The sequence below is a fragment of the Electrona antarctica genome (assembly GCF_951216825.1).
Source record: "Electrona antarctica genome assembly, chromosome: 22".
In the NCBI taxonomy this organism is placed as follows: domain Eukaryota; kingdom Metazoa; phylum Chordata; class Actinopteri; order Myctophiformes; family Myctophidae; genus Electrona; species Electrona antarctica.
The window spans coordinates 35,327,601-35,351,233 of record NC_136805.1 but is presented as its reverse complement, the minus strand read 5'-3'; the positions used below and the strand labels follow the sequence as shown (position 1 = coordinate 35,351,233).

Here is a 23,633-nt window from a genome sequence, read left to right as displayed (position 1 = left end):
GCAAAATCTGGCAACACGTGGCTACCACAGATCTAGCTCTGGTCCCATAGAGTATATATAATAGTCTGGTCCTACCACAGATCTACCACTAAATGTGACGCGTTCTAAGGTTTAGATCCATCTGCCATGATCCCCCACCTGATGCTTGTAGATCTGTGCACGCCAAGTTGCCTCAGCCTGACTGACTGTATGCCGTAAAACAACGTTGTCGTAAAAGGAACACAGGAATCATCATCAGTTATCATAGTAATAGTGTCACATCTGAGCTGGTTTTATTTGTTATTTTCTATTAAAAAGTCACTCAGCATAATGGAAGTTCTACGTCCAGCTCTTATTAATATACATGGCATAATGTACAGGAGGAACCAGGTCAAAGAGGAACGCTATGAAGAGGAAGAAGATGATTTTTCTTACGATCCTCCACTCGGCAAGTTTATTCTTTATTCTTTATTTTGGATCCCCATTAGCTATAATGGCACACTGACTATGAAAAAGGAAATCATCATATATAACTTAAAGAAAGTAAAAGAAAGTAAAAAAGGGGAACACGTCTTCAGCTATACTATTAAGGCAGGACTGGCCACAGCCCACATCATAGTGTTTATAAATAATATGCACCATGCTTGTATTTTGTCATGTTTAGAAAGTGAAGACCTTCCAGCAGAGGAAGCAGGCTGTGATAACAACCAAATTGAACAAACTGATAAAGGATTCAGATGTGCCATAGATGTCCCATGTGTTCTTTACAAGTGAGTTGTTGATAAAACACACCAATGTCAGTTGTATCCTGCTTAATATAGTGGTTAATAATATTCAGCTGTCAGCAAGATGTAGCCTATATTGTACGTGACTTTAAAAAAAACCTTTCCTTTTCTTTGGTTCTTATATAGATACATCATAGGAAAGAAAGGAGAGACACGTAAACGTCTGGAGATAGACACCAAGACAACCATCAACATACCAAAACTAGGCATGGAGGGACAGATTGGTGAGCTTAAACCATGGGCTTAAACCCTATATAAGTGGTTCCCAACCTGTGGACCCGCCGTAAGGGTATTGCAAGTGGGCCCCCATTCACACACATAAGGTGCTGCCACACTATGGAAAGAGCCGCGCACGTTCTCGGCTGCGCGCAGCTTAAATTCGGAGTTTTTAGACAGCTGGTGGATGGAAAAGAAGCTCCACCTCCGCGGACTTTTTGCGCGACGGCCAGATTCCCGGAAACGCTCTCCTCCGCGCAAAAAGTCAGCGGAGGTGGAGCTTCTTTTCCATCCACCAGCTGTCTAAAAACTCGGAATTTAAGCTGCGCAGAGCTTAAGAAGTGCGTGGCTGTCGACCGTTTTGCGCTTAGGTGTGGAAAGGGCTATACACATTCACACACTGATGGAGGAGGAAACCATGCAAGGCACCAACCTTCTCATTGGGAGCAATTAGGGCTTCAGTGTCTAGTTGCTCAAGGAGGACACCGGGATCGAACTGGGAACCTTCCAGTTCGCAAGCGGCCGGCAGCCGCTCTACCTCCTGAGCCACTGCCGCCCCATTCATTCTACACTGAAGATCTTCACCGAAAATATATTATCTACCTGCTTTACATTCTACACATTAATAATTATTAGGGTCCTTCCCATAACACAGTATCGGAAAAGCTGCCGAATCCGATACTGCCTAAAATGCTGGTATCAGTATTGCTGAGTATGTCAGTCTATATAAATGCCATTCCCACACCACGGAATTTATCACAAGATGATATTTCATTTACAGTCATCGATTATTTAGTATTTTGAATGCTTCAGTTGATGTTGCACTACTGTTTTTTACTCAAGGTGTACATAGTGTACAAATGGAACCAAATGGACCCTTGCAGACTGCTGCGGGGGGGGGAAAACAGGCTGCAAACACTTTTACTATTTCCATTATTATACATTATTATGTATAATTATTCTTATTTTACTTTAACTTGTAGCTGCACATTAACAATTATGAATGGAATTTGTATTTATTCCTAGATCAGTGGTTCTCAAACGTTTTAATTTCAAAGACTCTCATAACTGAGTGTTCAGATGCAAACAAATGTACCCAAAAGGGTCCATTTGGTTCCATTTGTACTGTACACTCTCAGACTAACAGACCTGTAAGGGTACATTTAGAAACCCTAAAGGAACCCAGATAGTCCCTGGACCTCACTTTGAGAGCCTCTATTCTAGATTATTTTAAAATGACACGCTGGTATTGCATCGGTACTCTGCATCGGTACTCTGTATCGTATTGGTTCGGCACTCTGTATCGAACCAATACGCAAGTTATGGGTATCGGAATCTGTATCGGGAAGGAAAAAACTGGCACCGGTACATCTCTAAAAAAGTTCCATCTCTTCCTTTCTGCCAGTGATCACTGGTTTCCAGAAAGCGGCGGTGTCCTCTGCTCTCACACGGGTCGAGGTCCTCATCGAGAGCTTCCGCAAGAAGCAGCCGTTCACACACTTCCTGTCGTTTCCTCTCAATGCTGCTCGCATCCAGGAAGGCTTTCTGAGGTTTAAAGAGGAGGTCCTGGAGCAGTGTTCTCAGGTAGACAGACAGTGGACTAGAATTATCTTTAAGATGATCCTCGATAGTTGCAGTCCTACAGTGGACAATTTAATGATATCAAAGATTCAGAAGGGGATCTCCTGATAATAAAATCAAAGATAGTTGTCCCGCACACTGTCTGGAAGTTGCAAAAAATGTTGCTCTTTATTAAATGGACGTTTCATCACGTACATGTCTAACGACAGAAATGTAGATTTAATAAAGAGCAAAATTTTTTTGCAAGTTCCAGACCGTGTGTGGGAAAATATTATCATAGATCTCTTTCTGAACATTTGCATTTTTTTGTCCTACATACCTGTCACCAACCATTGAGGTGTGCATCTGCCTTCATCTAAAAAAAAAAAAGATATCAAAGATGACATTTATGAATAAGGGATACATTAAGTATTGTGTGTCCTCAATGCCTTGTGACGTATGCACCCGAAAACGGATCCCAACGGTTAACATTGTCGCCGTCACATATTGTTTGACTCCATTGTGCTACATACTGTAGGATCATGGAATAGAATAAAGCATCTTTCATATTGTTTTTTCTCCATTGTGCTACTGTACATACTGTAGGATCATGGAATAGAAGAAAGCATATTTCAAAACCCTGCCAAGCTTCACCTGACAGTCGGTACCCTGGTCCTCTTAAGTGACACCGAAGTGACCAAAGCATGTGAACATCTCCAGGAGTGTCACAGCTTCATCAGGTAGGCTTCAGTTCAGAGTTCAGACTGATATAGTTCTGGCTTCAAGGCTGGTTTCAGACCTCGGAAGAGAGAGGATTTGTGGTCTGGTGCAAATGTTGGTATTTGGGAGTACAACCATTCCGCTAACAATGTAAGCAGACATTCTTTTGCTAATTCCATTAGCAAAAACAAGTTGTGATAGGATACTTTGCACAGTGAACTTCATTATAAATATTTGATGCTCTGCAGTGGAGTTATGCTGAGAGCCCTCTGCTGGACAAATGAAGCTCCTACAATCTGCCTCTCTTTGGCTTTGCTTATCGGCCAAAATGTACGCCAACAGATAATCATTTCAGTTTTATTACAGTGCACTGTCAGCAATTAACCTTTTTGTGCTTGACATTTTTAAATCCTGCTTTTAACCATCTATGATTGATTATTATGTTTTAGCCATGTAGCACTCTGGGATTACCTGTGAATGAAAAAATGTAGTATTATTATTATTATAAAGTAAAGTGCCTTGAGACAACTTGATTTGTTACACAACAATTTAACACAAAAAGACCTCCCGGAATAAAATAAAAAAAAGGTTTTAGGCCTGTTTTAACCCATTTAGGCCTGACGTCGAAATTTAAAAAATAAATTCTGACAGTTTTCTGAAATACCTCATGTTTCTGTATCAGTGGTGCTCAAAATTTCATGTCAAGGACCCCAAAAATGATATGTAATTGGCCACCAACCCCCATCTGAAAATATGTTGTTGCGGAGGAACCCCTCAGAAGCAAATATTTGAGTTAAAAATGTTCGCTCTGAAAGAATATATATTCAAAGATTTGTGCCACATTTTCACGATTTTTCAAAAATAGCTAAATTATAACATAATGTTTACAACACCAAATGGGGTTCCCGCCCAAAATGGATTAACAGAGTCCAGTGTCTAGGACTCAAAGACTGTTAAGCATTATACACTAGGGCAAAGAAAGACCCAATAGTTAGATATCGGCCTTCCGGTAATATTGGCCAAGTCAATTGTAGTCTCAAGGCTGCCATTAAGTGGGTCGGGAGTGCCTCAGAGGTAGAGTGGCCGGTAGAGCAGCCGGATGTTCGAGGGCTCCCCCAGAGTTAGTGTTGAAGTGTCCTTGAGCAAGACTCTGAACCCCTAATTGCTCCCGATGTGCATGTTGGTGCCCTGCATGGTTTCCCCCGCCATCTGTGTACTGTGAACGGGTGAATGTAATGTACAATCTCTGTAAAGCGCTTTGGATAAAAGTGCTATATAAATGCACCATTTAACATTAACCATGTGCGTTGCACTGTCCGTCGCCAGAGACCTCACCGAGGGAAAGCCTCTCCCTCTGGAGGTGACGGGTGTGGAGTACATGAATGACGACCCTGCCACCGTGGACGTTCTGTATGCCAAGGTCAACGCCAAGGACGGGACTGACAAGTAAGCAAGGCAACCCGATCCTGCATGAATTATGTAATAATATAAAGTTTGCCTCAACCTTTATTATTTCCGGCTGACGTCGTCTTCTCACTCTTCTGCCAAGTCTATACTTACATTGATTTATTCTTACTGCAGTTGCATCTCATTCAGTGTGTGTGTGTGTGTGTGTGTGTGTGTGTGTGTGTGTGTGTGTGTGTGTGTGTGTGTGTGTGTGTGTGTGTGTGTGTGTGTGTGTGTGTGTGTGTGTGTGTGTGTGTGTGTGTGTGTGTGTGTGTGTGTGTGTGTGTGTGTGTGTGTGTGTGTGTGTGTGTGTGTGTGTTCTCCCTACTGAAAGCATGTTGACTACTGTAGCCGGATTCATACCTATGTGTGCGACGGTGGCGGTGCGCACCGTAAATATCCGATCCATAAGCTCACGATGTGTTAAGGTGGGGCGCGCTGTGAGCTTGTAGATCGTCCATTTTTTGTTGTTGTTGCGTGACACGACGTGTGACCAGGTACAAACCGGTACATTTACCTAATGTACTGTACTTAAGTGCAAGTCTGAGGTATTTGTACTTTACTTGAGTATTTCCAATACTTTTACTTCTACTCCACTACGTCTCAGATCCAAATATTGCCACAACATTGCCACATTATTTGAAAACTTTAGTTACTTTGGAGTTTGGACATTTGGATTATTATTACAAAATGTACAGTAACCACTTCAGCCCTATATACATTTCGGCCAAATAGCCGATCTACAAGCTCACAATGCGTCGCATTACGACGCATTGTGAGCTTGTATATCGGCTATTTTCTAAATATTTTCAACATTTGAAAACGTTTAAATGTGACATGATCACTTTATACATTTTGGTACGTTAACACAGAGGTTCCCAACCACTGGTACGTGGTGTACCTGTGCTGGTACTCGGGGCATATCCCACTGGTACGTGGTGTACCTGTGCTGGTACTCAGGGCATATCCCACTGGTACGTGTACCTGTGCTGGTACTCGGGGCATATCCCACTGGTACGTGTACCTGTGCTGGTACTCAGGGCATATCCCACTGGTACGTGTACCTGTGCTGGTACTCAGGGCATATCCCACTGGTACGTGTACCTGTGCTGGTACTCGGGGCATATCCCACTGGTACGTGTACCTGTGCTGGTACTCAGGGCATATCCCACTGGTACGTGTACCTGTGCTGGTACTCGGGGCATATCCCACTGGTACGTGGTGTACCTGTGCTGGTACTCAGGGCATATCCCACTGGTACGTGTACCTGTGCTGGTACTCGGGGCATATCCCACTGGTACGTGTACCTGTGCTGGTACTCAGGGCATATCCCACTGGTACGTGTACCTGTGCTGGTACTCGGGGCATATCCCACTGGTACGTGTACCTGTGCTGGTACTCAGGGCATATCCCACTGGTGCGTGTACCTGTGCTGGTACTCGGGGCATATCCCACTGGTACGTGTACCTGTGCTGGTACTCAGGGCATATCCCACTGGTACGCGAGAAGGGAATCCCAAGTTTTCCTGACCGTGAATCTATAGCTGTGCGTCACCAGGATCAATGATATGGTCATTGGTCAATGACAACGATATAACATTATGTTGTGATAGCAGCGGGTAGGCTACTTGAACCCAGTCAACTGTCTTCCGTGTTTGTGTATGTACAGTATATAGCAAGATACCATTTTTGGAAACCTTTGAATAAAAATGTGAGTACTTTATCCACCACTGTGTGTGTTTCACCGTGCTCCAGGCTGCAGGTGGTGGCTGACCGGCTCGTAGAGCACTTTGTGTCTGCGGGGCAGATGGTCAGGGAATGGGACAGAGTCAAGCTGCACGGCACCGTCATGAACACTCTGTTCAGGAAAGACTCTGCAGGTAAAATATTGAAATCGTGTGCTGATACACAATGGTGCTTAAAAACCCCATTAAGGCCTGATGGGGTTGTCTTCTAAATCCTAACAAATTGTCTTCTAAATCCTAACAGTTTTCCCGATTTCCCCAAATATTCACGACTTTTCACAAATCGGATCTTTCTGCCATTTTTGAACAGCCAACCAATGTGCCATATAGCTAAAATGACACTTTCCAGGTTAAGATGGTGCTACAAGTGGTTATTTAATCACTTGGATGCAACCATAGAAAAAGAAAAACGTGTGGAATAGTTCAGAGCTAGTCTCAATAATGTCATACAGTTTAAAGATAGATGGATACATAGAGCCTGCACACCAGGATTGGTACAAAAATACTTTATTTACCGGTAATAATTCTCATCTGATGGCGAATAAAATATTCAAGCTACCAGAACCCCTCCAAAAAAACAAGCTTGCATGCTGTAATGTTGTTGATGTTGTTGCTGTTCTCTAAAATGTCGACTTCACTCATCCAATTTGCCAATGTTCCCTTTATCATCTAATGGCTCCACTTGGAGCTGTAGTGACGGGGGGGAGGGGGGAGAAAAAGCACAATTACAACAACAAATTCTGGAAGAGAGGCGTCAGGCAGCAGCAAGCTCTCCCCCCTCTTTGCTCCCACAACTGTGTTGACGTGCACCGGACCGTGTGTTTTCCAACTACTCCAACAATTGCTTCATTCACTTTGGCCATGGATCAAGTCCAGCCCTATGCTAGCCACCAACCAACCATGATGTTTGTTTGGTTTTTTTTTTGCTTTACTGGGCTGCTCAGCAGCACAAAGGAGTGGCAGGTTGAGTGCTGACCATGTTTACCAGGTCGGGGACAAGGAGTCAAGGACTGCTGTTTTTGTGTTGACTCAGTCTCTGTGTTGACCGGCTTGTTCAAAATATTTTTTCATAAATAAAGCGATGCTGATGAGTTTGCCCTCCTCTCTGTTGAGTTTTGCCCCCATCTCTTATGCCATGGCAACGAAGCATGACCCATGCACAATTATGACTGGGAAAGCATCTGTGTCACTTTAGATTTGAGTGTCGGCTATTCAAAAATAGCAGATCTACTTTGTGCTTGTACAGCTGCTATTTTAGTGTTTGCATTTTCTTTTGAATATATATAATGTAGCTTTTTTTCTTTTTACACAAATCGTCTCTTCTTGGGGTCCCAGCAAAAAAACATTTTCAGATGGAGGTCCAACACAGAAAAACTTTGAGAACAACTGATTTAGAAGGCATTTTGTAGAATTGACTTCAGGTCTTAAAGGACCACTTCACCACTTTTCAACCTATCTTCATATAATAGGTCCTCACTAATAATCATGAAAAAATGGCACGATTTTTTTCTACTTAGTCTGTGTCTCATAGGACAGCTGTGGGCAGTATAGAAACCGTCTTCCAGTGACATCATCATTAGGCAGATTTTTTTTTAAACAAGATTCTTTTTACAAAAATGTTTAGATTTTCATTATCGTGAGAACGATGGCTTCCATTTTCGCATTGCAACTTTTCAGGACTAGAAAGCCTGCAGTTTCTATTAGCTTGTATTCCCCATCGATGATGTCACTGGAAGACGGTTTCTGGACTGCCCACAGCCCTCCTATGAGACACAGACCGAGTAGAAAAAAATTGCACCATTTTTTTCATGATTATTAGTGAGGACCTATTATATGAAGATAGGTTGAAAAGTGGTGAAGTGGTCCTTTAACGGTATAATAATAATAATAATAATAATAATAATACATTTTATTTATAATGCACTTTACATTTGAAGCAAATCTCAAAGTGCTACAACAAGAGAAGAAGAATAAAATAAAATAATATAATAGTATAAGATATCAACTTATCAAGCCTGTCGGGCTAGTTGTTTTGTATTGTTTTAAGTTGTTCATTCAGCATATCCTTATACTCTGTGTTTTGTTTGTACACTTGGTTTCCAGCTGAAGACCGGGGCGGACAAGGAAGACAAAACCCGAAAGACAGAGAGGCATTTGACGCCCGGAACGTATTAAAGGTCAGCCGCCGTGTCACCATGATGCCACACTCATGACTGCTACTTCAAATATTTCTGAACGACAACACCCAGATATTTCCTAACTTGTTGGCACTGTGGCCAGAACCAAAGTGTCAACAATACCACGTGAGATTTCTAGTTTAGTGATCTCTCTTTAGCCAGTTGAAATATTAGTTGGCACCAATTTGAGGCCCGTCATAAAAAGGTTAAGTAGTTCGTATCTGGCAGCGAGACATGGCCAAAGCATTTCCGGTGGTCCCCAGCCAAAGACATTGAGATCCCCTGGCTTAGAGCATAGCATACATACACCACCACATTGAGTGTATTTTTAAGTGCCTCTGTTATTATGGTGGCCTCCACCATAAATTAAAATCGGGAACAAATCTTTGAATGTTCCCAATTCCCAGACAAAAAGTGCACAGGGGTGAGAGCATTGATTTTTGGATAGGCTGAAGGAATGCCCGTTGTCTAATCTTACTTTTGGCAGAAGACTCCACAGACCTATCGAAACATGAACGGGGAAAGCATCTGTGTCATTTTAGATTTGAGCTTGGGTCGCTTGCCAAATACAAGTAATGTTGGGGGTCCTTGGCGTGAACGAACTGATATAGCAACATAACTGATAAAGCAACATAACTGATAAAGCTTTTAGGATTTAGAAGACATTTGTAGAATCGGCCTCAGGTCCTAATGGGTTAAATTGTAGGATTAGTATGTATGGGCGTTCCGGTGGCTCAGGGGTGAAGCCCTGCCCTCTTACCGTAGAGATAATAATGTCCTCATCAGTACCTTTTGGCTTGGCCCTGCAGTCACAAATAATGGTACAACGGTTAATCAAAGTTATCGATTATTTTAAAAATTATCGATAATTAAATAACGTATTAATACTCAATCCCTATTTTCACACACACACACACGCACACACGCACACACACACATGTTTTTGCAAGACACCATTGTGCGCCAATTGGGGAGAGGGGGAGGAAAATAAATCCCCTTGTTATCTTGTTTTGTTTGTTTTATCTTGTGATACTCATTATAGTCGATATGACAAATTGTGCTGTAATTATTTCCAGCACAACATAAGAGAAGAGCACCTGCCAAATATCCAATTGTCAGTAACCATAGAAACTCCCTGTTTGTGAGCAAGTTTATTTTTTTCCTTTTTTTTCTTTCTTTTTTACATTTTTCTTCCTCGCCAACAATCTTGTTTGTGTAGAGAAGAACAAATCACAAGGAGCTTGTCTTTCTTTCCACAAGGCTGACTCCAAAATATGCAGTTGTCATAATATTAATAACCCTTGTATGTTGATTATATGGAGGAGTCATCATCTTATGGTACCATATGATACTGTGTACTGTGTAGTTCAGTGATTCCAAACCTGTGGGGGGGAAGTCATGGTATTTTTATGGTCATGGTATGGGTTTTGAAGTAAAATTCTATATACTATACTATGTTAGTGATTCTTAACCTGTACAGTAGGTCATTTTGGGAGTGTCAATTTAAGTAGTTTTAAGACTTTTGTTTTAATACCTAAAGAAAAAAAAGCAAAGAAAAAGACATCAAATGTAATCATCAAACTATACTATAAAAACTGGTCAAACATTGGCTAAATTCTCAAAAAAGTAGGTACAACTTTTTTTTCGAATGGCTGATCTACAAGCTCACAACGACTTCCATTTTCACAATATAATTTATCTGTGGAACAGGGTCAAACAAAATGAAATGCCTCAACTAACTCCTATATGCCAAGTGCTTGTCAGGGTGTGTGTGGTGTGGGGGCCTGGGGGGGGGGCGACCCAACCCCCGGCTGAAAAGGCCCGACCCCCGGCTCGGACCACTTGAGCTGCCCGGGTGGACTCAAACGCTTTTTGAGTCCAATGAGAGTTTGAAGTGGGACCTGATCCAGGAAAGGTTGGGGGAGCCACCGGTGTTAGTGCCAGCCTGGCTCAGCCCTTTACAGCATGACACACCGTACGACAAAATGGCCAAGGTTTTGCAGTCGCGTTTAGAATGATGTGTGGCCCCGTGGCAACTTGCCTTAGGTTCAATGACTCTGCACTGCAGGCTTATGCAAAGCCTACTGCGTAACTTATGTAGAGAGATGCCTGGTCAGAGCAGTTGAGACGAATAACAGTCTTAACTGTCTGAGTCCACAGTAGTTATGCATAATGTATACTGTAAATTATGGATAATGGGTCAGGACAGCTAGGCCTTTTCGGGGAGGTGTCAGAATAAATTATGGACTAGACTATTATTTGTGTGTGTGTGTGTGTGTGTGTGTGTGTGTGTGTGTGTGTGTGTGTGTGTGTGTGTGTGTGTGTGTGTGTGTGTGTGTGTGTGTGTGTGTGTGTGTGTGTGTGTGTGTGTGTGTGTGTGTGTGTGTGTGTGTGTGTGTGTGTGTGTGTGTGTGGCCTCAATGTACAAATTATTGATTTTTTTATATTTCACTGAGACCGATGATAGGTTATTGATTTACCTATGATCCTAGAGATCACTATTTCTATGCACTTGATGTATTACCCCGTGTTTTTCTTGCTTGCTACTGTAAATCGCTCTGGATTAAGAGCGTCTGCTAAATGCCTGAATTGTAAATTGATAGAGGAATCTTGCTGTGTCATTGTAGAACTTTGGCGCCTATCAGTTCGGGGAGTTGGACCTGACTGCCGTCCAACTGTCCCAGAGGTATTCAACGGATTGCACCGGCTACTACACGTCTGCTGGCAGCATCACACTCTCATGATCATCGTTTTACTCGGGTAAGATATGAAGCAGAGCATGTGCATTTTAATTTCCAGCCCAAGATAGTGATGGTCTAAATGTGTGTGTCCAGTAGGTGGCAGTATAGGGCAGCAAATACATGGAGAGTGATGTTAATATTGTTAAACGGCACCTCTCAGTATAATCAACTAAATGAAGGATGCACACACACACACACACACACACACACACAAACACACACACACTCATTCTGAAATGCTCCATTCTGATCGAGTTGGGTTCATCTTTTATTATGTAGAGAATTCGTTTATTTTGGTTTTTATCTTATTTTTCTCCATGCTCGTGCCTTTACATTGTGTTGTACATTCAGTCATTCACTCACACATTCACACAGACTGCAGAGGAAACTATACAGGGCAGCAACCTGCTCAATTGGGGGAAAGAGTTGTACGGAATGCCGATAGCATTTTTATCTTCCCCATACCCATAACTTGCGTACCTTGTACTTTTAAAATCTTCCATAAATGGGGGGGTGTGGGGGGGGGGGGGGGGGGGGGGGTTCCAAATGGAACAGTAGTGAAACATCAACTGAAGCTTTCAAAATACAAAATAATTGCTGACTGTAAATTTCATATCATGTGATAATTTACATTAACACATTGGAATGGCATTGACCAATGGCATTCAGTGGTTCCCAAACGTTTTAGCTCAAGACCCAAAAGAGAAATTAGACGTTTTGCCCTGGACCCAAACTATTGAAAATATAGACGATCTACAATCAGAAAAAATATTATTATTATTTTTTAAATTCATGATTATTATTTTGTTGCTTTTTTGGGAATGTTTTTTTTTTAATGTTTTGAAATAATAATTACAAGCAAAATGTAGGAAAACAGTGCTTGGGAAACAGTGGCATAGACTGAGCATATACTGAGCTGCGCAAGGCAGTGAGCCCGACGTACAGTGAATACTGTACAGGCATCCGTCTCAAAGTCAGAGAGTTGGTCCCCCTCTGTCACAGCCCGGCCCTCTGGGCCAGATTCCTGCTCCGTCCGTGCCCTGTTCCGACCCCCTGCCCCCGCTGTGGGGGATGCCCGCTGCTTGGCATGCACCAGGGCAATCGCAAGGCTGGCCACGAGTTGCGCTGATTGGCTCCGATGGCCTTTTTTTTGTCAGCTCTGCCAAGCCTTGGACTTCTCACCAGACGTTTAATTGGTCGAGGGTGTCGTGCAAAAGCAGAGAAACTAGAAGAGCATGGTGTGTGTGTGTGTGTGTGTGTGTGTGTGTGTGTGTGTGTGTGTGTGTGTGTGTGTGTGTGTGTGTGTGTGTGTGTGTGTGTGTGTGTGTGTGTGTGTGTGTGTGTGTGTGTGTGTGTGTGTGTGTGTGTGTGTGTGTGTGTGTGTGTGTGTGTGTGTGTGTGTGTGGCCTAATCATCAGCCACTGCTCTGGCTCCAAGCAACATGCTTGTTAGTACTAGTAGATCAGGGCTACTACACATCTAACATGATGGAACGGACACAACAAGCATGCCAACATTTCAAGCCTGTAAACACACATACTGTATGCACTCACACACACGCGCGCACGGCCGCACGCGCGTGCACACACACGCACGCACAGAGGATCATTTGCAAGCTGCTGAAGTCAGTTACAATTTAGGCATTTAGCAGACTCTCTTAATCCAGAGCGATTTACATTAAACAAGAACAAAAAACATGGCAATACATCATATACATAAAAAAGTACCGGTAGTTATCATGAATCATACGTAAGCTAAGAACGTAACAGTGGAATATCTATATAATGAAACTATGCATATACTATATAGTGCGATAAAATGCTATTAGTGTACATAAAATGTTATCTAAGTTACATAATACATACGTAGTTAGAGGGCACACTCTTGCTATTTTGTGTGGGACATGATTTAGGATGCACCAAACCAGGGGTGCAACTGTTAAACAATGAATAAATGAATGAATAAAAATAAATAAATCTGTAATCAATCATTTCAATTTCATTAAAACATTCTTTGAACATGTTGTAGATCTTATATATCACTATTTTTGCATGACACTGTTGTGTGCCGATGTGTAAAAGTGGTTAATTGAATCGTTCATAGAATTATAATCAATAGTAATAGTTGCAGCCCAACAGACAGATGACCAATAATACATCTGCTCAAAACACACCAAGAAAACTTAAAGGGACACTTCACCCTTTCTGCAAAACGTTTACAAGATTTAGAACAATTTCCCGGGGGTCTTTATGTGTGCAATATGTGGTTTTAGATATTTTAGATTTTAGCAGTGAGCCCAGTGTCTCTGATGTCATGGACAGAAGTGAGCCCAGTGTCTCTGATGTCATGGACACTGGGCTCACTTACTTCCTGGACTACATGTTGTCTCAGTAAGACAGCCCTCCCCCTATCCACAAGGAGGAGCAGTGCACGAAAGCATTATGGGAATTGTAGTCCAGGAAGGAAGTGAGCCCAGTGTCCATGACACTGGGCTCACTGCTTAAATCTAAAATATCTAAAACCACATATTACACACACAAAGACCCCCAGGAAAGTGTTCTAAATCTTCTAAACGTCATTAACATATATTCTTTTGCAAAAAGGGTGAGGTGTCCCTTTAAGTCAGTATATAGAGAGGAAATACTGTGGTAGTTTGAGGTTTATTCTGAATGAGATTTCAGGAGGAATGTCATGCTCTATTTAGATGTGTGTATTTACCACCCAATGTGTTTTTTATATGCATAGTTGAAATGGCCCTGAACATTATGACACTCATTAAATTAAATTACATACTCGCTCTAGTTTTCATAGATATCTCTTGTTGTGCGGGACTGTGAAACTGATTTTTTGCATTAAAACGTCTGGGTTTCCGAGGCTAGTTTTGCATTGACGTAGTAGTGAAATGTTCGTTAACTTGTGTTTGTGTCCAAGTGTGTTCGCAGATGCTAGTCTTGCATCTGTTGTTTCTGTCCCCGATGCCTCTCTGAGGCATAATTAGTCTGTTCTCTGCTTCCTGCAGAGGGATGTTCCCACCCTGACCCTAGAGGATTCACCGTGCGCACGTGTCCCCTTTCAGCGTGACATACTGATAAAAGACTCCGCTCCGCAGAGCCACCGGCATTCGCTATACTCGCATCTTTCATTGTCTTTTGAATTCCTCCTTTTGGCAGCATCAACACAAGCGTTGCATGTACGGGTCCTTTTGGTTCCGTTTGTATGCTCTTTTTGAGCTGTCAATTGCATACACTATAGTACTGTATACTGAAATGCATGGAAGCCAATCGCTTCTTGGAATGTACATTTTTTTTAATAAAACTGGTTCCCAATCCATGTGGCCCATAGGGCCTATCTCTTATATATCTGTACCGTGAGGCGGCTTAATGTACAACTACATCCCCCAGCCATGATGTACAAGTACACCGCCTGGAGCTGATGATGCTAGTATTTTGCAGGGATCTCTACCCCTAACACAACACTTGATGCCAAGCAGGGTCTCCCTGCTTGCCTCCATATATAGCCAGACCTCATCAAACCCTGTACACTCAAGACACTGCTCCGGCTGCCACCCTTTGATCTCCATATACTGTATGGAGCTGACCTGTTCTGACATGATTTGACCTCATCAAACCCTGTACACTCAAGACACGCTCCATATATGGCCAGTGCAGAATTCATTCCATATGTTCATCTGACCCCCCCATGCCAAAGCGCCAGCGCTTGCCCAGCAGTCTGCCGTCACCCAGGCATGCCCTAAAGGGCGAGGACGCTTCTTCTCGCTTCTCTTACCGGTGATAATATTGTGTATGAGATACTGCTTGAAAGAAAATTGTGATATTATATTTTTCCATATCGGGCACCCCTACAGTACGTGCTAGGTCCCTGTACCACAACAAGTGCCGTTTGTAGCATTCTTGTGCATACACCATTTCCTCCTGTGTGACTGTGTGAGCATCCATGTCATTCAGCAGCACTGACTCCACTTTACAAACAGCCGCCTGGTGAGGTCTTGAGGTCAGATTTCTATACTCTCGTTCCATGCAGGGCATTCCGGGCCAGTATCTCTGCAGTTCAATTATCCTCGCAGGCATTCCAAAGCCGATCGTGTCTTAAGGGGGAGTGTGTGCTCGCGGTAGCGGTGCTAGGGGGAGTGTGAGTCACAGGCCAAAATGTTGACGTGTGATTCATGTTTCATCCGATGGGCTGGAAGGAAGGTAGTTGACATCGTGGAGGTCATATTTACCAGGGCAGTGTTGTAAAATGTTTTGCCTGGAGAGGCAGCTATAGCCTATGCAGTGTTATATTTCCCTAGGTGATAAGACATGCACCCCCCCCACGCGGTGCTTCGTTCTGCGTAGGGACAAATAGATTGAACCGGTGGGGATTTTCTTTTGAGAGAAGTGCCATGTAAAACTATCACCTTGAAATTACTGCTTACTATTTGTTTGTCGTTTCATTTAAAAAACTTGGGTTTAAATGGTTAAAAATAATATCCACCATCGTTCAAAACTGATGTTTTCCTCATCGTTTGCCTTGAAAATCATGTTATTTGATAATTAGCATATTCAATTTCATGCCCATTTTCAAAATTGGACTTTTATCTCCAAAGCTGCTTGGAAATGTGTCTCGCTTTCTCTCTCTTATCAATGTCTTTTTTCTTTTGCAAATTGATATTCAAGACCCACACCATCCAGTTTTCCATGGTTTGGAACTTGGAAACGTGTGGTGTGTGAGTGTGGGCAGATATACGTGCGAACAAGCGACAAGATGCCACCTTTAGCAGGCGTCTCTTCTGGGTTTTTAAACAGATGGTGGATGGAAATGCGTCGGGTTCAGTGACCTTTGACCTTTTGATGGTAGCCATGTTTGATGATGTACATGATTGGAGTGACTGAGGGACACGTGAAATCGATTAAGCTTTTAATTACTTTCTATGGCGGTCAGGGCAACTTTCCCACCCTATTGGTCCTATAGCTGTTAAGCCCAAACCACGCATTGGTGTGGTTGACCTTAAAAAACGTTTTGTCCTGACCCGACTCTTTGGTGTGGCTTGGGCTTTAAACCGCTAATGCTTACAGAGGGTTAATTTAACGAAGCTGCACGCACTATGCATTATGGGCTATGGTCCCCCATAACCGCGTAATATAACATAAATGGTCCCTTACTGTCCATTTTGTTCCATTTGTACGCCCTCAGTCCTTGAAATTCAAAGGTTTGAGAACCACTGATGTAGCACTAAATCAAAATTCCATTGATGATTGTAGCCATGAACTGCAGCCCGTAGTTAGTAAAATAATAATGTAAATAATACAGTAAGTTGGTTGCACACTGTACACGTTTTTCGGAAAACCGACGGAAAAACGCAGCTAAAAATCTGAAAACTCCTCCAGTGTGCAGGGACCTTAAAAGTATAAAACATTCACAGTGCAACGTCGCTTCAACTGAAGCATTCAAAACATGCTTTTTTTTCCCAAGTTATTTTCTGATACTGGTATCGGTATCGTAAACCACTCTTAATCTTTTGGCCACCAGGGGTCCAAATGGACCCTGACAGGTCTGTAACTCTGGATGGTGAGCCCTCAGGAGAAGCAATTTTACATTGGTGTATGTATAGCATTTAAGCTGCCCTGAGAGCAGAACATTAAGTGAGGGCAGCTTTTGAATACTGCTCTCAGGGCAGCGTAAATGCTATACATACCATCCATCCATCCATCCATCTTCAACCGCTTATTCATAGTCTGGTCGCGGGGGCAACAGCTCCACCAGAGTGCTCCAGACTTCCCTCTCCAGAGCAACATTAGTAACTTCCTCCTGGGAGATTCCGAGACGTTCCAAGGCCAGTGAGTTGATGTGTTTCCTCCCACTGCGCCTTGGTCTTCCCCGGGGTCTCCTCCCAGTGGGACGTGCGTCGAGGACCTCCCTAGGGAGACGCCCGAGAGGCATCCTAACCAGATGCCTGAACGACCTAAGCTGGCTCCTTCCCAAGCGAAGGAGCAGCGGTTCTACTCCGAGTCTCTCTCGTGTGACTGAACTTCTCACCCTATCTCTAAGGGAGATGCCAGCCACCCGTCGAAGAAAACTCATTTCGGCCGCTTGTATTCGCAACCTTATTCTTTCGGTCATGACCCACACTTCATGACCATAGGTGAGAGTAGGAACGAAGATTGCTCTGTAGACAGAGAGCTTTGCCTTCTGGCTCAACTCTCTTTTCGTCACAACAGTGCGGTACATCGACTGCAATACCGCCCCTGCCACTCCGATTCTCCGGCTGATCTCCATCTCCGTCCTCCCCTCACTCGTGAACAAAACCCCGAGATACTTGAACTCCTTCACCTGGGGTAATGCCTCATTCCCTACCCGGACTGCACAACCATGTAAATTGGCTTCTCTGAGGGCAGCTTTTGAATTCTGCTTTCAGAGCAGCTGAGCCCTGACTGCAGAATGTGCCTCAATAGCTTGCTAGCTAAGTTTGAAAATTATTTTAAAACGCTGAAATTTACAATTTTACAATTTAGGCATTTAATCCAGAGCGATTTACATTAGGTAAGAACAAAAAAGCATGGCAATACATCACATACAGTGGAATCTCTATATAATGAAACTAATAAAACTATACATATAAACTATACATATATACTATACTATACTATACTATACTTATATACTATAAAGTGCTATGACTACATGCAATGCAATTCTAGTGCTGTCTACATCACATGCTATACGTCTGTATAAAATGCTATCTAAGTACAAAAGTGCTATCTAAGGGGCTAGGGTGAGTGCTACGTGCCATGATGGAGTCTGAACAGGTGGGTTTTCAGACTATGGCGGAAGATCGGGAGTGAGGTTGCAGTTCTGATTGTAATGGGAAGTGCATTCTATAGTTTTCCAGAGTTTGGGACGTGTGGAGCATTGTCCCGGCGTTTTTAGTGAAATTCATGCAAGAGAAGTTTCTCATTTAAGATGAACAGCTAGAGTCAACCATGGAGTCAACATAGCAGATTAGTTATGGTAACATTTGATAGCTACAGTAGCTAACATTAGCTAAATGAAATTACCGTCTTGCTAAGTTAGTTAGCTAGCAAGCCTTACCTTAATGAAAGTAGCACTTGCCAATGAAATTGAATGCTGCCCTCAGAACACATTCCAAGGCATATAAGTCACATCTGCGTTTTGCACACCAACCTATAAAAAGAACGAACCTGACAGAAATCGCACACATCTAACACTGTGCTGTCATTCCGGCAGGCTCGCCTGATAACCATAGTGTCAGGTTGTCCTATTAACAGGCATGAATAATACGATTGTTTGCTTTATTAGGAGGCTGTTGGCAGACTTAAAATGAGGAGAGAGAGATATGCCGGTATACAAATGCCCCCCTTTCAAGCAGATCCCAGTGAATCTTAACTGGATATCATTAGCGCTGAAGTATGACAGCACACCTTCCTCGGGATCGGCAGTGTTCCATTATGTTTGACGCGACGCTCGAGTTGAGTGCCAATGGCGCTTGCGTTCCACACTAATCACCGTCTTCTGCTAATGGGCGCGAAAAGTTGATGGACACCTGAGTCTGGAGGATTTGAAATGTCTGGATGCTCGGCGTGGCGTCGCTACCGGAAGCGAAGCAGGCTGGTGATCCCTGCAGCAGTCTTTTTATCATTCAGAGTGCTGAGTGCGGAGACTACCTGCAGCTGTCAGTGTGTGTTTACCACCGGATCCATCCACATGAGAGGAGAGAGGGAGAGCCACAGACATTCTGTGTTGTTTGAACAGTAGCTTGTCAGCCCGGGAAGCGCTGGCTTTGTGCTGTTGTATATTCTGCGGAATTGAATAGGTGATGAAAACGTGGTGGACACTCATCACAGACCTTTTTCCTCATAGGGTGCGGCCACAAGAATTCACGGATACTGTTTAGGGCGCCTGTATACGTTCCATAAAAGGGAAACATTTGTCAAAGATTTGGTGAATGTTCCACCTATTTTGTGAGCTTGTAGAAAATAGTCGATCTGCAAGCTTGCAAGATCGCCTATTTTCATTGAACGGATTTTGTGTAGGTGGAAAATAGGTGGGGGCCAAATACAGACCCCTGGGGGACTGCGATCAACGGAGTACATAGGGTTTCGGTGGTTAAAAGTGAAGCTGAAGGCCTGGGCCATGGCTCAGTGGTCCAGGCACCTTGGCTGGTAATCCAGTCTGGCAGTGTGCCGCGGGTTCGACTCCCGATCCCGACGGCCTTTACTGCATGTCTTCCCCCCCATCTCTCTCCCCATTTCCTGTCAGCTTACTGTCTGTCCCTCCATAAAATATATAAAATAAAGGCGAAAGCCACAAAAAAAAAACGTAAAAAAAGTGAAGCTGAAACTACAGAAAAGTGTGTATTTGCTCTAGGAAGATTAATATCTCTCTTCTCAACCGGCAGCTCTTAACAATCAGTCATGTCGTATCTTATCATCTTCTGTCTTTTAATGTACATCGAGGGAATTTGTCACTCACTTAATTCATCTCTTGCCATCACCCACTGCTGTGTCGTGCAAGTGTAGAATCCCTGTATAGCTATGCTGTAGTTAATTGTATTGCCAGGCAGGATGAGGCTGATTTTAGTTTCGTTTTTCTGCTAGCGGTAGATCATGCAGTAGATATACAATGGTGAAATAAATCATCCACTGGGACGGACATTGTGCGAGTTTGAAATATCAGTCACGTTCTTCTGTCTATTGTTCACTTTTAATTTAAGAGGTACTGCAAACTCTGGCATCCTGGATGTGGCTGCCCGCCGTGCACTACAAAACAGACTGCTCTCCTGCACTTTTAATAGCGGTGCGACCCAGTTTGAACCCAGATGAATTAAATCTATTCACGTTTTTTCTTTTTTTTTACAGAGTCGACTCAATTTAAAGGGATCGTTATGTGCTTTCTTTTTTTGTTTTTTTATGTTTGGAAGTTTACTGAGAAAATGTCCACTGAAAGCTTTTTAGCATTTTGTATCAATATTAGTGGAAACAAATGGAATTGGCCTGCCAGGAAAAAATAACAGTTACTGGCTAGTTGATTTAATTTGTGTTTTGTTTACTTTCTATGTATATCAGTGGTAGGGCCCTTGAGCCAACACTGCTTTGTGAAAAAGCAATTATAGACTTATGGCTGTTGTTATGAAACAATTAGTTTGAGAGTTTGCTCCTTAGGAAATGAAACGCATTAATAATTACAGCAGATAGTGCACTTTGCTTTGTTTATTTTCCTTGTATGCAGACTTTTGTTGTAAACCGTACAATACACAGTTATAAAACCAACTGACAAAATGAAGCTGGAATAAATGTAAATGCCTTCATTATCCATTCTCTGTGTAGCCCTTGCAACGGGATTTCCACACCAGTGGTGGAAACTAGCTAAGTACATGTACTCAAGTACTGTACTTAAGTACAATTTTGAGGTATTTACTTTACTGGCGTATTCCCAATTTTCAATACTTTTACTTCTACTCCACTACATCTGAGAGGCTAATATTATACATAAATTAATCACTTTTGCCCTATATAAATTTCGGCCATTTGAAAATAGCCCATCTACGTGTAGATCTGCTATTCTCAAAAGATTTTTATACATTTTCTGCATTAATTGATAGTGAAATGGGACATTATACGTAATGAGTACTTTCTACTTTTGATACCTTACGTGCATTTTGATGCCAATACATTTGTACTTTGTTACAAGTAGAAGAAAATGGGATCCCGCACACTGTCTTCACTTAGAGCATTTTATTGGGCAACGTTTTGGTCGTTCAGACCAAGTCGTACTTGTAACAGAGCATTTCTGCATTGCAGTAATGATGCTTTTGAGTAAAAACAAATGTGAGTGGAACGCGCCGTGCCTCGGTTATAGCCGCATGACAAATAATTAAGATTACTGCTGAATTATCTTTATGTGTCATGTAGGTCACACAGACGAATTCTGCTGCGACAAGATGGGAAGTGTTCAGCCAGGCCTGGCCTGCTGGCTGCTGTCGAAAGGCGGAGGAACTCTGTGTTCCTCCATTCTTGACCACGGTCCATATGGGCCACCGGGTGCTGCTGACTAGTACATCATGGAGGGTGTTAATCACTTCAACAACCACCACCACCGCTCACACAAAGTCTTCATCGAGTTGTTTATCCGAGACACGTATATGCATATTTGCTTGAACATGAAATGGAGAAAAACATAATATGCACATAATGTTTTGGGTTGTAATTTCTCCCTCTTGGGTATCGTGAGATGCTGTATTCTTTCCTTTTTTTTTTTACAGGCTGTTGAATGGAATGTTTGCCAAAATAAACAACAGACTGCAAACCATCTATGCTTGGCCTATTCTGTAATTACGTGTTGTAAACAGGGAATTTCTAAAGCTGTTCTTAACCGAGGTATTGTGTCATGAGGCAATATGCTCAGCTGGGATAAAGAACAAAAGGCTGTATCTGGGCTTTACGGGACGCATGGTGCATTTGTCAGACAGGACAGGATTTGCTCGTGTTCTGCAGATGGCATTTATTTATAGATAAGCAATTATGCAATCTGAGAACCCATCGGCAAATAAAGGAAAAACGTCTAATTCCTTTTAATTTGACGGAGTCAACTGTCTGTCGTGAGACTAGAAATGCTGTAATAATGCAATGTGTGCAGTCTTGTGTTATTCAAATCAAAGGCCCCTCCCTTCAACTTATTTTATGCAAACTCATGATTCACCACATGAAGCCAAGCATTCCCTATTCTGGTGACGAGTATTTGAGGAAAATTGCCCATCTACTTAAGCTCACAAAGCGTTGCGGTGAGTTGTGTGTGCTGAGCACACGATGCCTCGTAACGCTTTGTGAGCTTGTAGATCGGCAATTTTGGTCTACTCTAGACTAGAGCGAACAAGAGTACTTGGTTTTTCCTCTGCGTCAAAAAGTCATTTTACAGCTAAAGTTTGAGGCATAAAATAATCAATGCAGCAACAGAGCCCTGATTCATATTTGATCAGCACTGCCTGGTTTGATAGTTTGACCTGAGCTTCGTGAGCCTGCCGTGTTGTGCTGGAGCTGGACGGACCTCATTTGCATGAAGTTGAGGGAGAGTTGTGATTATGCAAATTAAGATGCAGACGTTGGCCCGTCAAATCGCAGTGCTGTATCCATCATGCACCACTCACTGGGCTGGATCTCCCCTGCTCTCCATAGAAGGTGGAAGAGATCCGCTGACTTGGCATCGGCCAACGGATCCAATGTGTCTGCACCATGATGGATAACGATCACAAATGTCATTTATTTTTGAGCAGTGCACACCTCTCCAATGCCTGGCTTTGTGTGTCCCTATGGGCAGTATTATGCGTGTCTTAAGTACCAGGTCTTATTACTTAACTTAAGACCTGGAGGCGTGATCAATGCCATTTGGCTATTCTGAGTAGCCAAACAGCATTGACCATGCCTCCAGGTCTTAAGTTAAGTAATAAGACCTGGTACTTAAGACACTCAAAATACAGCCCATAGTCTCATGGGATGAGGATGGCATAATGCATAACAATCACAAATGTAATTTGTTTTTCATTTGAATTAAGGTTTAAATTTAATTGTGTCTGCAAATTGAATTACATTATGGGGAAGTGGTAATGAAATGTCTTGAGAAGGGTGTCATGTTACTGAAATTATATTTCCCCAAGGCCTTTGCAATAGGAATACTCACATTTGAGCATTTACAGGAAACCATCCATGATCATGCAAGGCTATTTTCCACTACTGCCATAAGGATACATGCATGGTTCAGATAAACACATTACTATGTGCTGATTGGTGTTGACCTCTACGAGACCTTGACAACTCCCTACCTGTATATAAGCTATCAAACAGCACAAACCCCTCAGGGCAATCTTTATGATTTGGTGTCTGTATCATTGTGTTATTCACCAGAAATAGGCTTACCCTGGCTCCTATGGTCTCCTATGTGAGGAGGACCATTGTCTTTCCACTTCGGATATTGATGGATTAGAAGAGGCAGCCTTGGGCTCACAGGAGCTTTCTTCGCTGAGAGAGGTTATCTGTGGGAGTCCAGTCATAGTAGGAACTGAAAGCCTAGTTCTATCTAGCCAATAAACCCTCGTCAAAGCCTCTCTCTGACAACAAGCCAAAACAGTTTTCACCCCCCCAGTTATTTCGATTCTTACACGTGTATAGGACTCTCTCTAGGGAGAATGCCTTTTCCTGACGCTCGGGGGAAGGATGGGGATGTCAACAGTGTTTTTTGAGTCCTAAAACAATTA

General features: G+C 42.8%; 1 protein-coding gene across 1 annotated transcript; it reads left to right on the top strand.

Annotated features, from left to right (window-relative positions):
* The first annotated feature begins 91 nt into the window (after positions 1 to 91).
* On the top strand, positions 92 to 21,694 carry ascc1 (activating signal cointegrator 1 complex subunit 1). The gene is made up of 10 exons (XM_079492592.1): positions 92 to 427; positions 644 to 749; positions 891 to 988; positions 2,386 to 2,564; positions 3,147 to 3,280; positions 4,587 to 4,706; positions 6,461 to 6,585; positions 8,554 to 8,627; positions 11,255 to 11,387; positions 21,298 to 21,694. The coding sequence occupies exons 1-9, from the start codon at positions 310 to 312 to the stop codon at positions 11,369 to 11,371; spliced, it is 1,071 nt and encodes a 356-aa protein (XP_079348718.1). The 5' UTR covers positions 92 to 309; the 3' UTR covers positions 11,372 to 11,387; positions 21,298 to 21,694.
* The last annotated feature ends 1,939 nt before the right edge of the window (positions 21,695 to 23,633 follow it).

Bases quoted from the DNA above. Each gene is read 5' to 3' on its own strand.
- ascc1 (XM_079492592.1), top strand. From the start codon at position 310: ATGGAAGTTCTACGTCCAGCTCTTATTAATATACATGGCATAATGTAC. The intron at 750-890 runs GTGAGTTGTTGA...GTTCTTATATAG, and splicing joins GTCCCATGTGTTCTTTACAA to ATACATCATAGGAAAGAAAG. The intron at 3,281-4,586 runs GTAGGCTTCAGT...GTCCGTCGCCAG, and splicing joins GAGTGTCACAGCTTCATCAG to AGACCTCACCGAGGGAAAGC.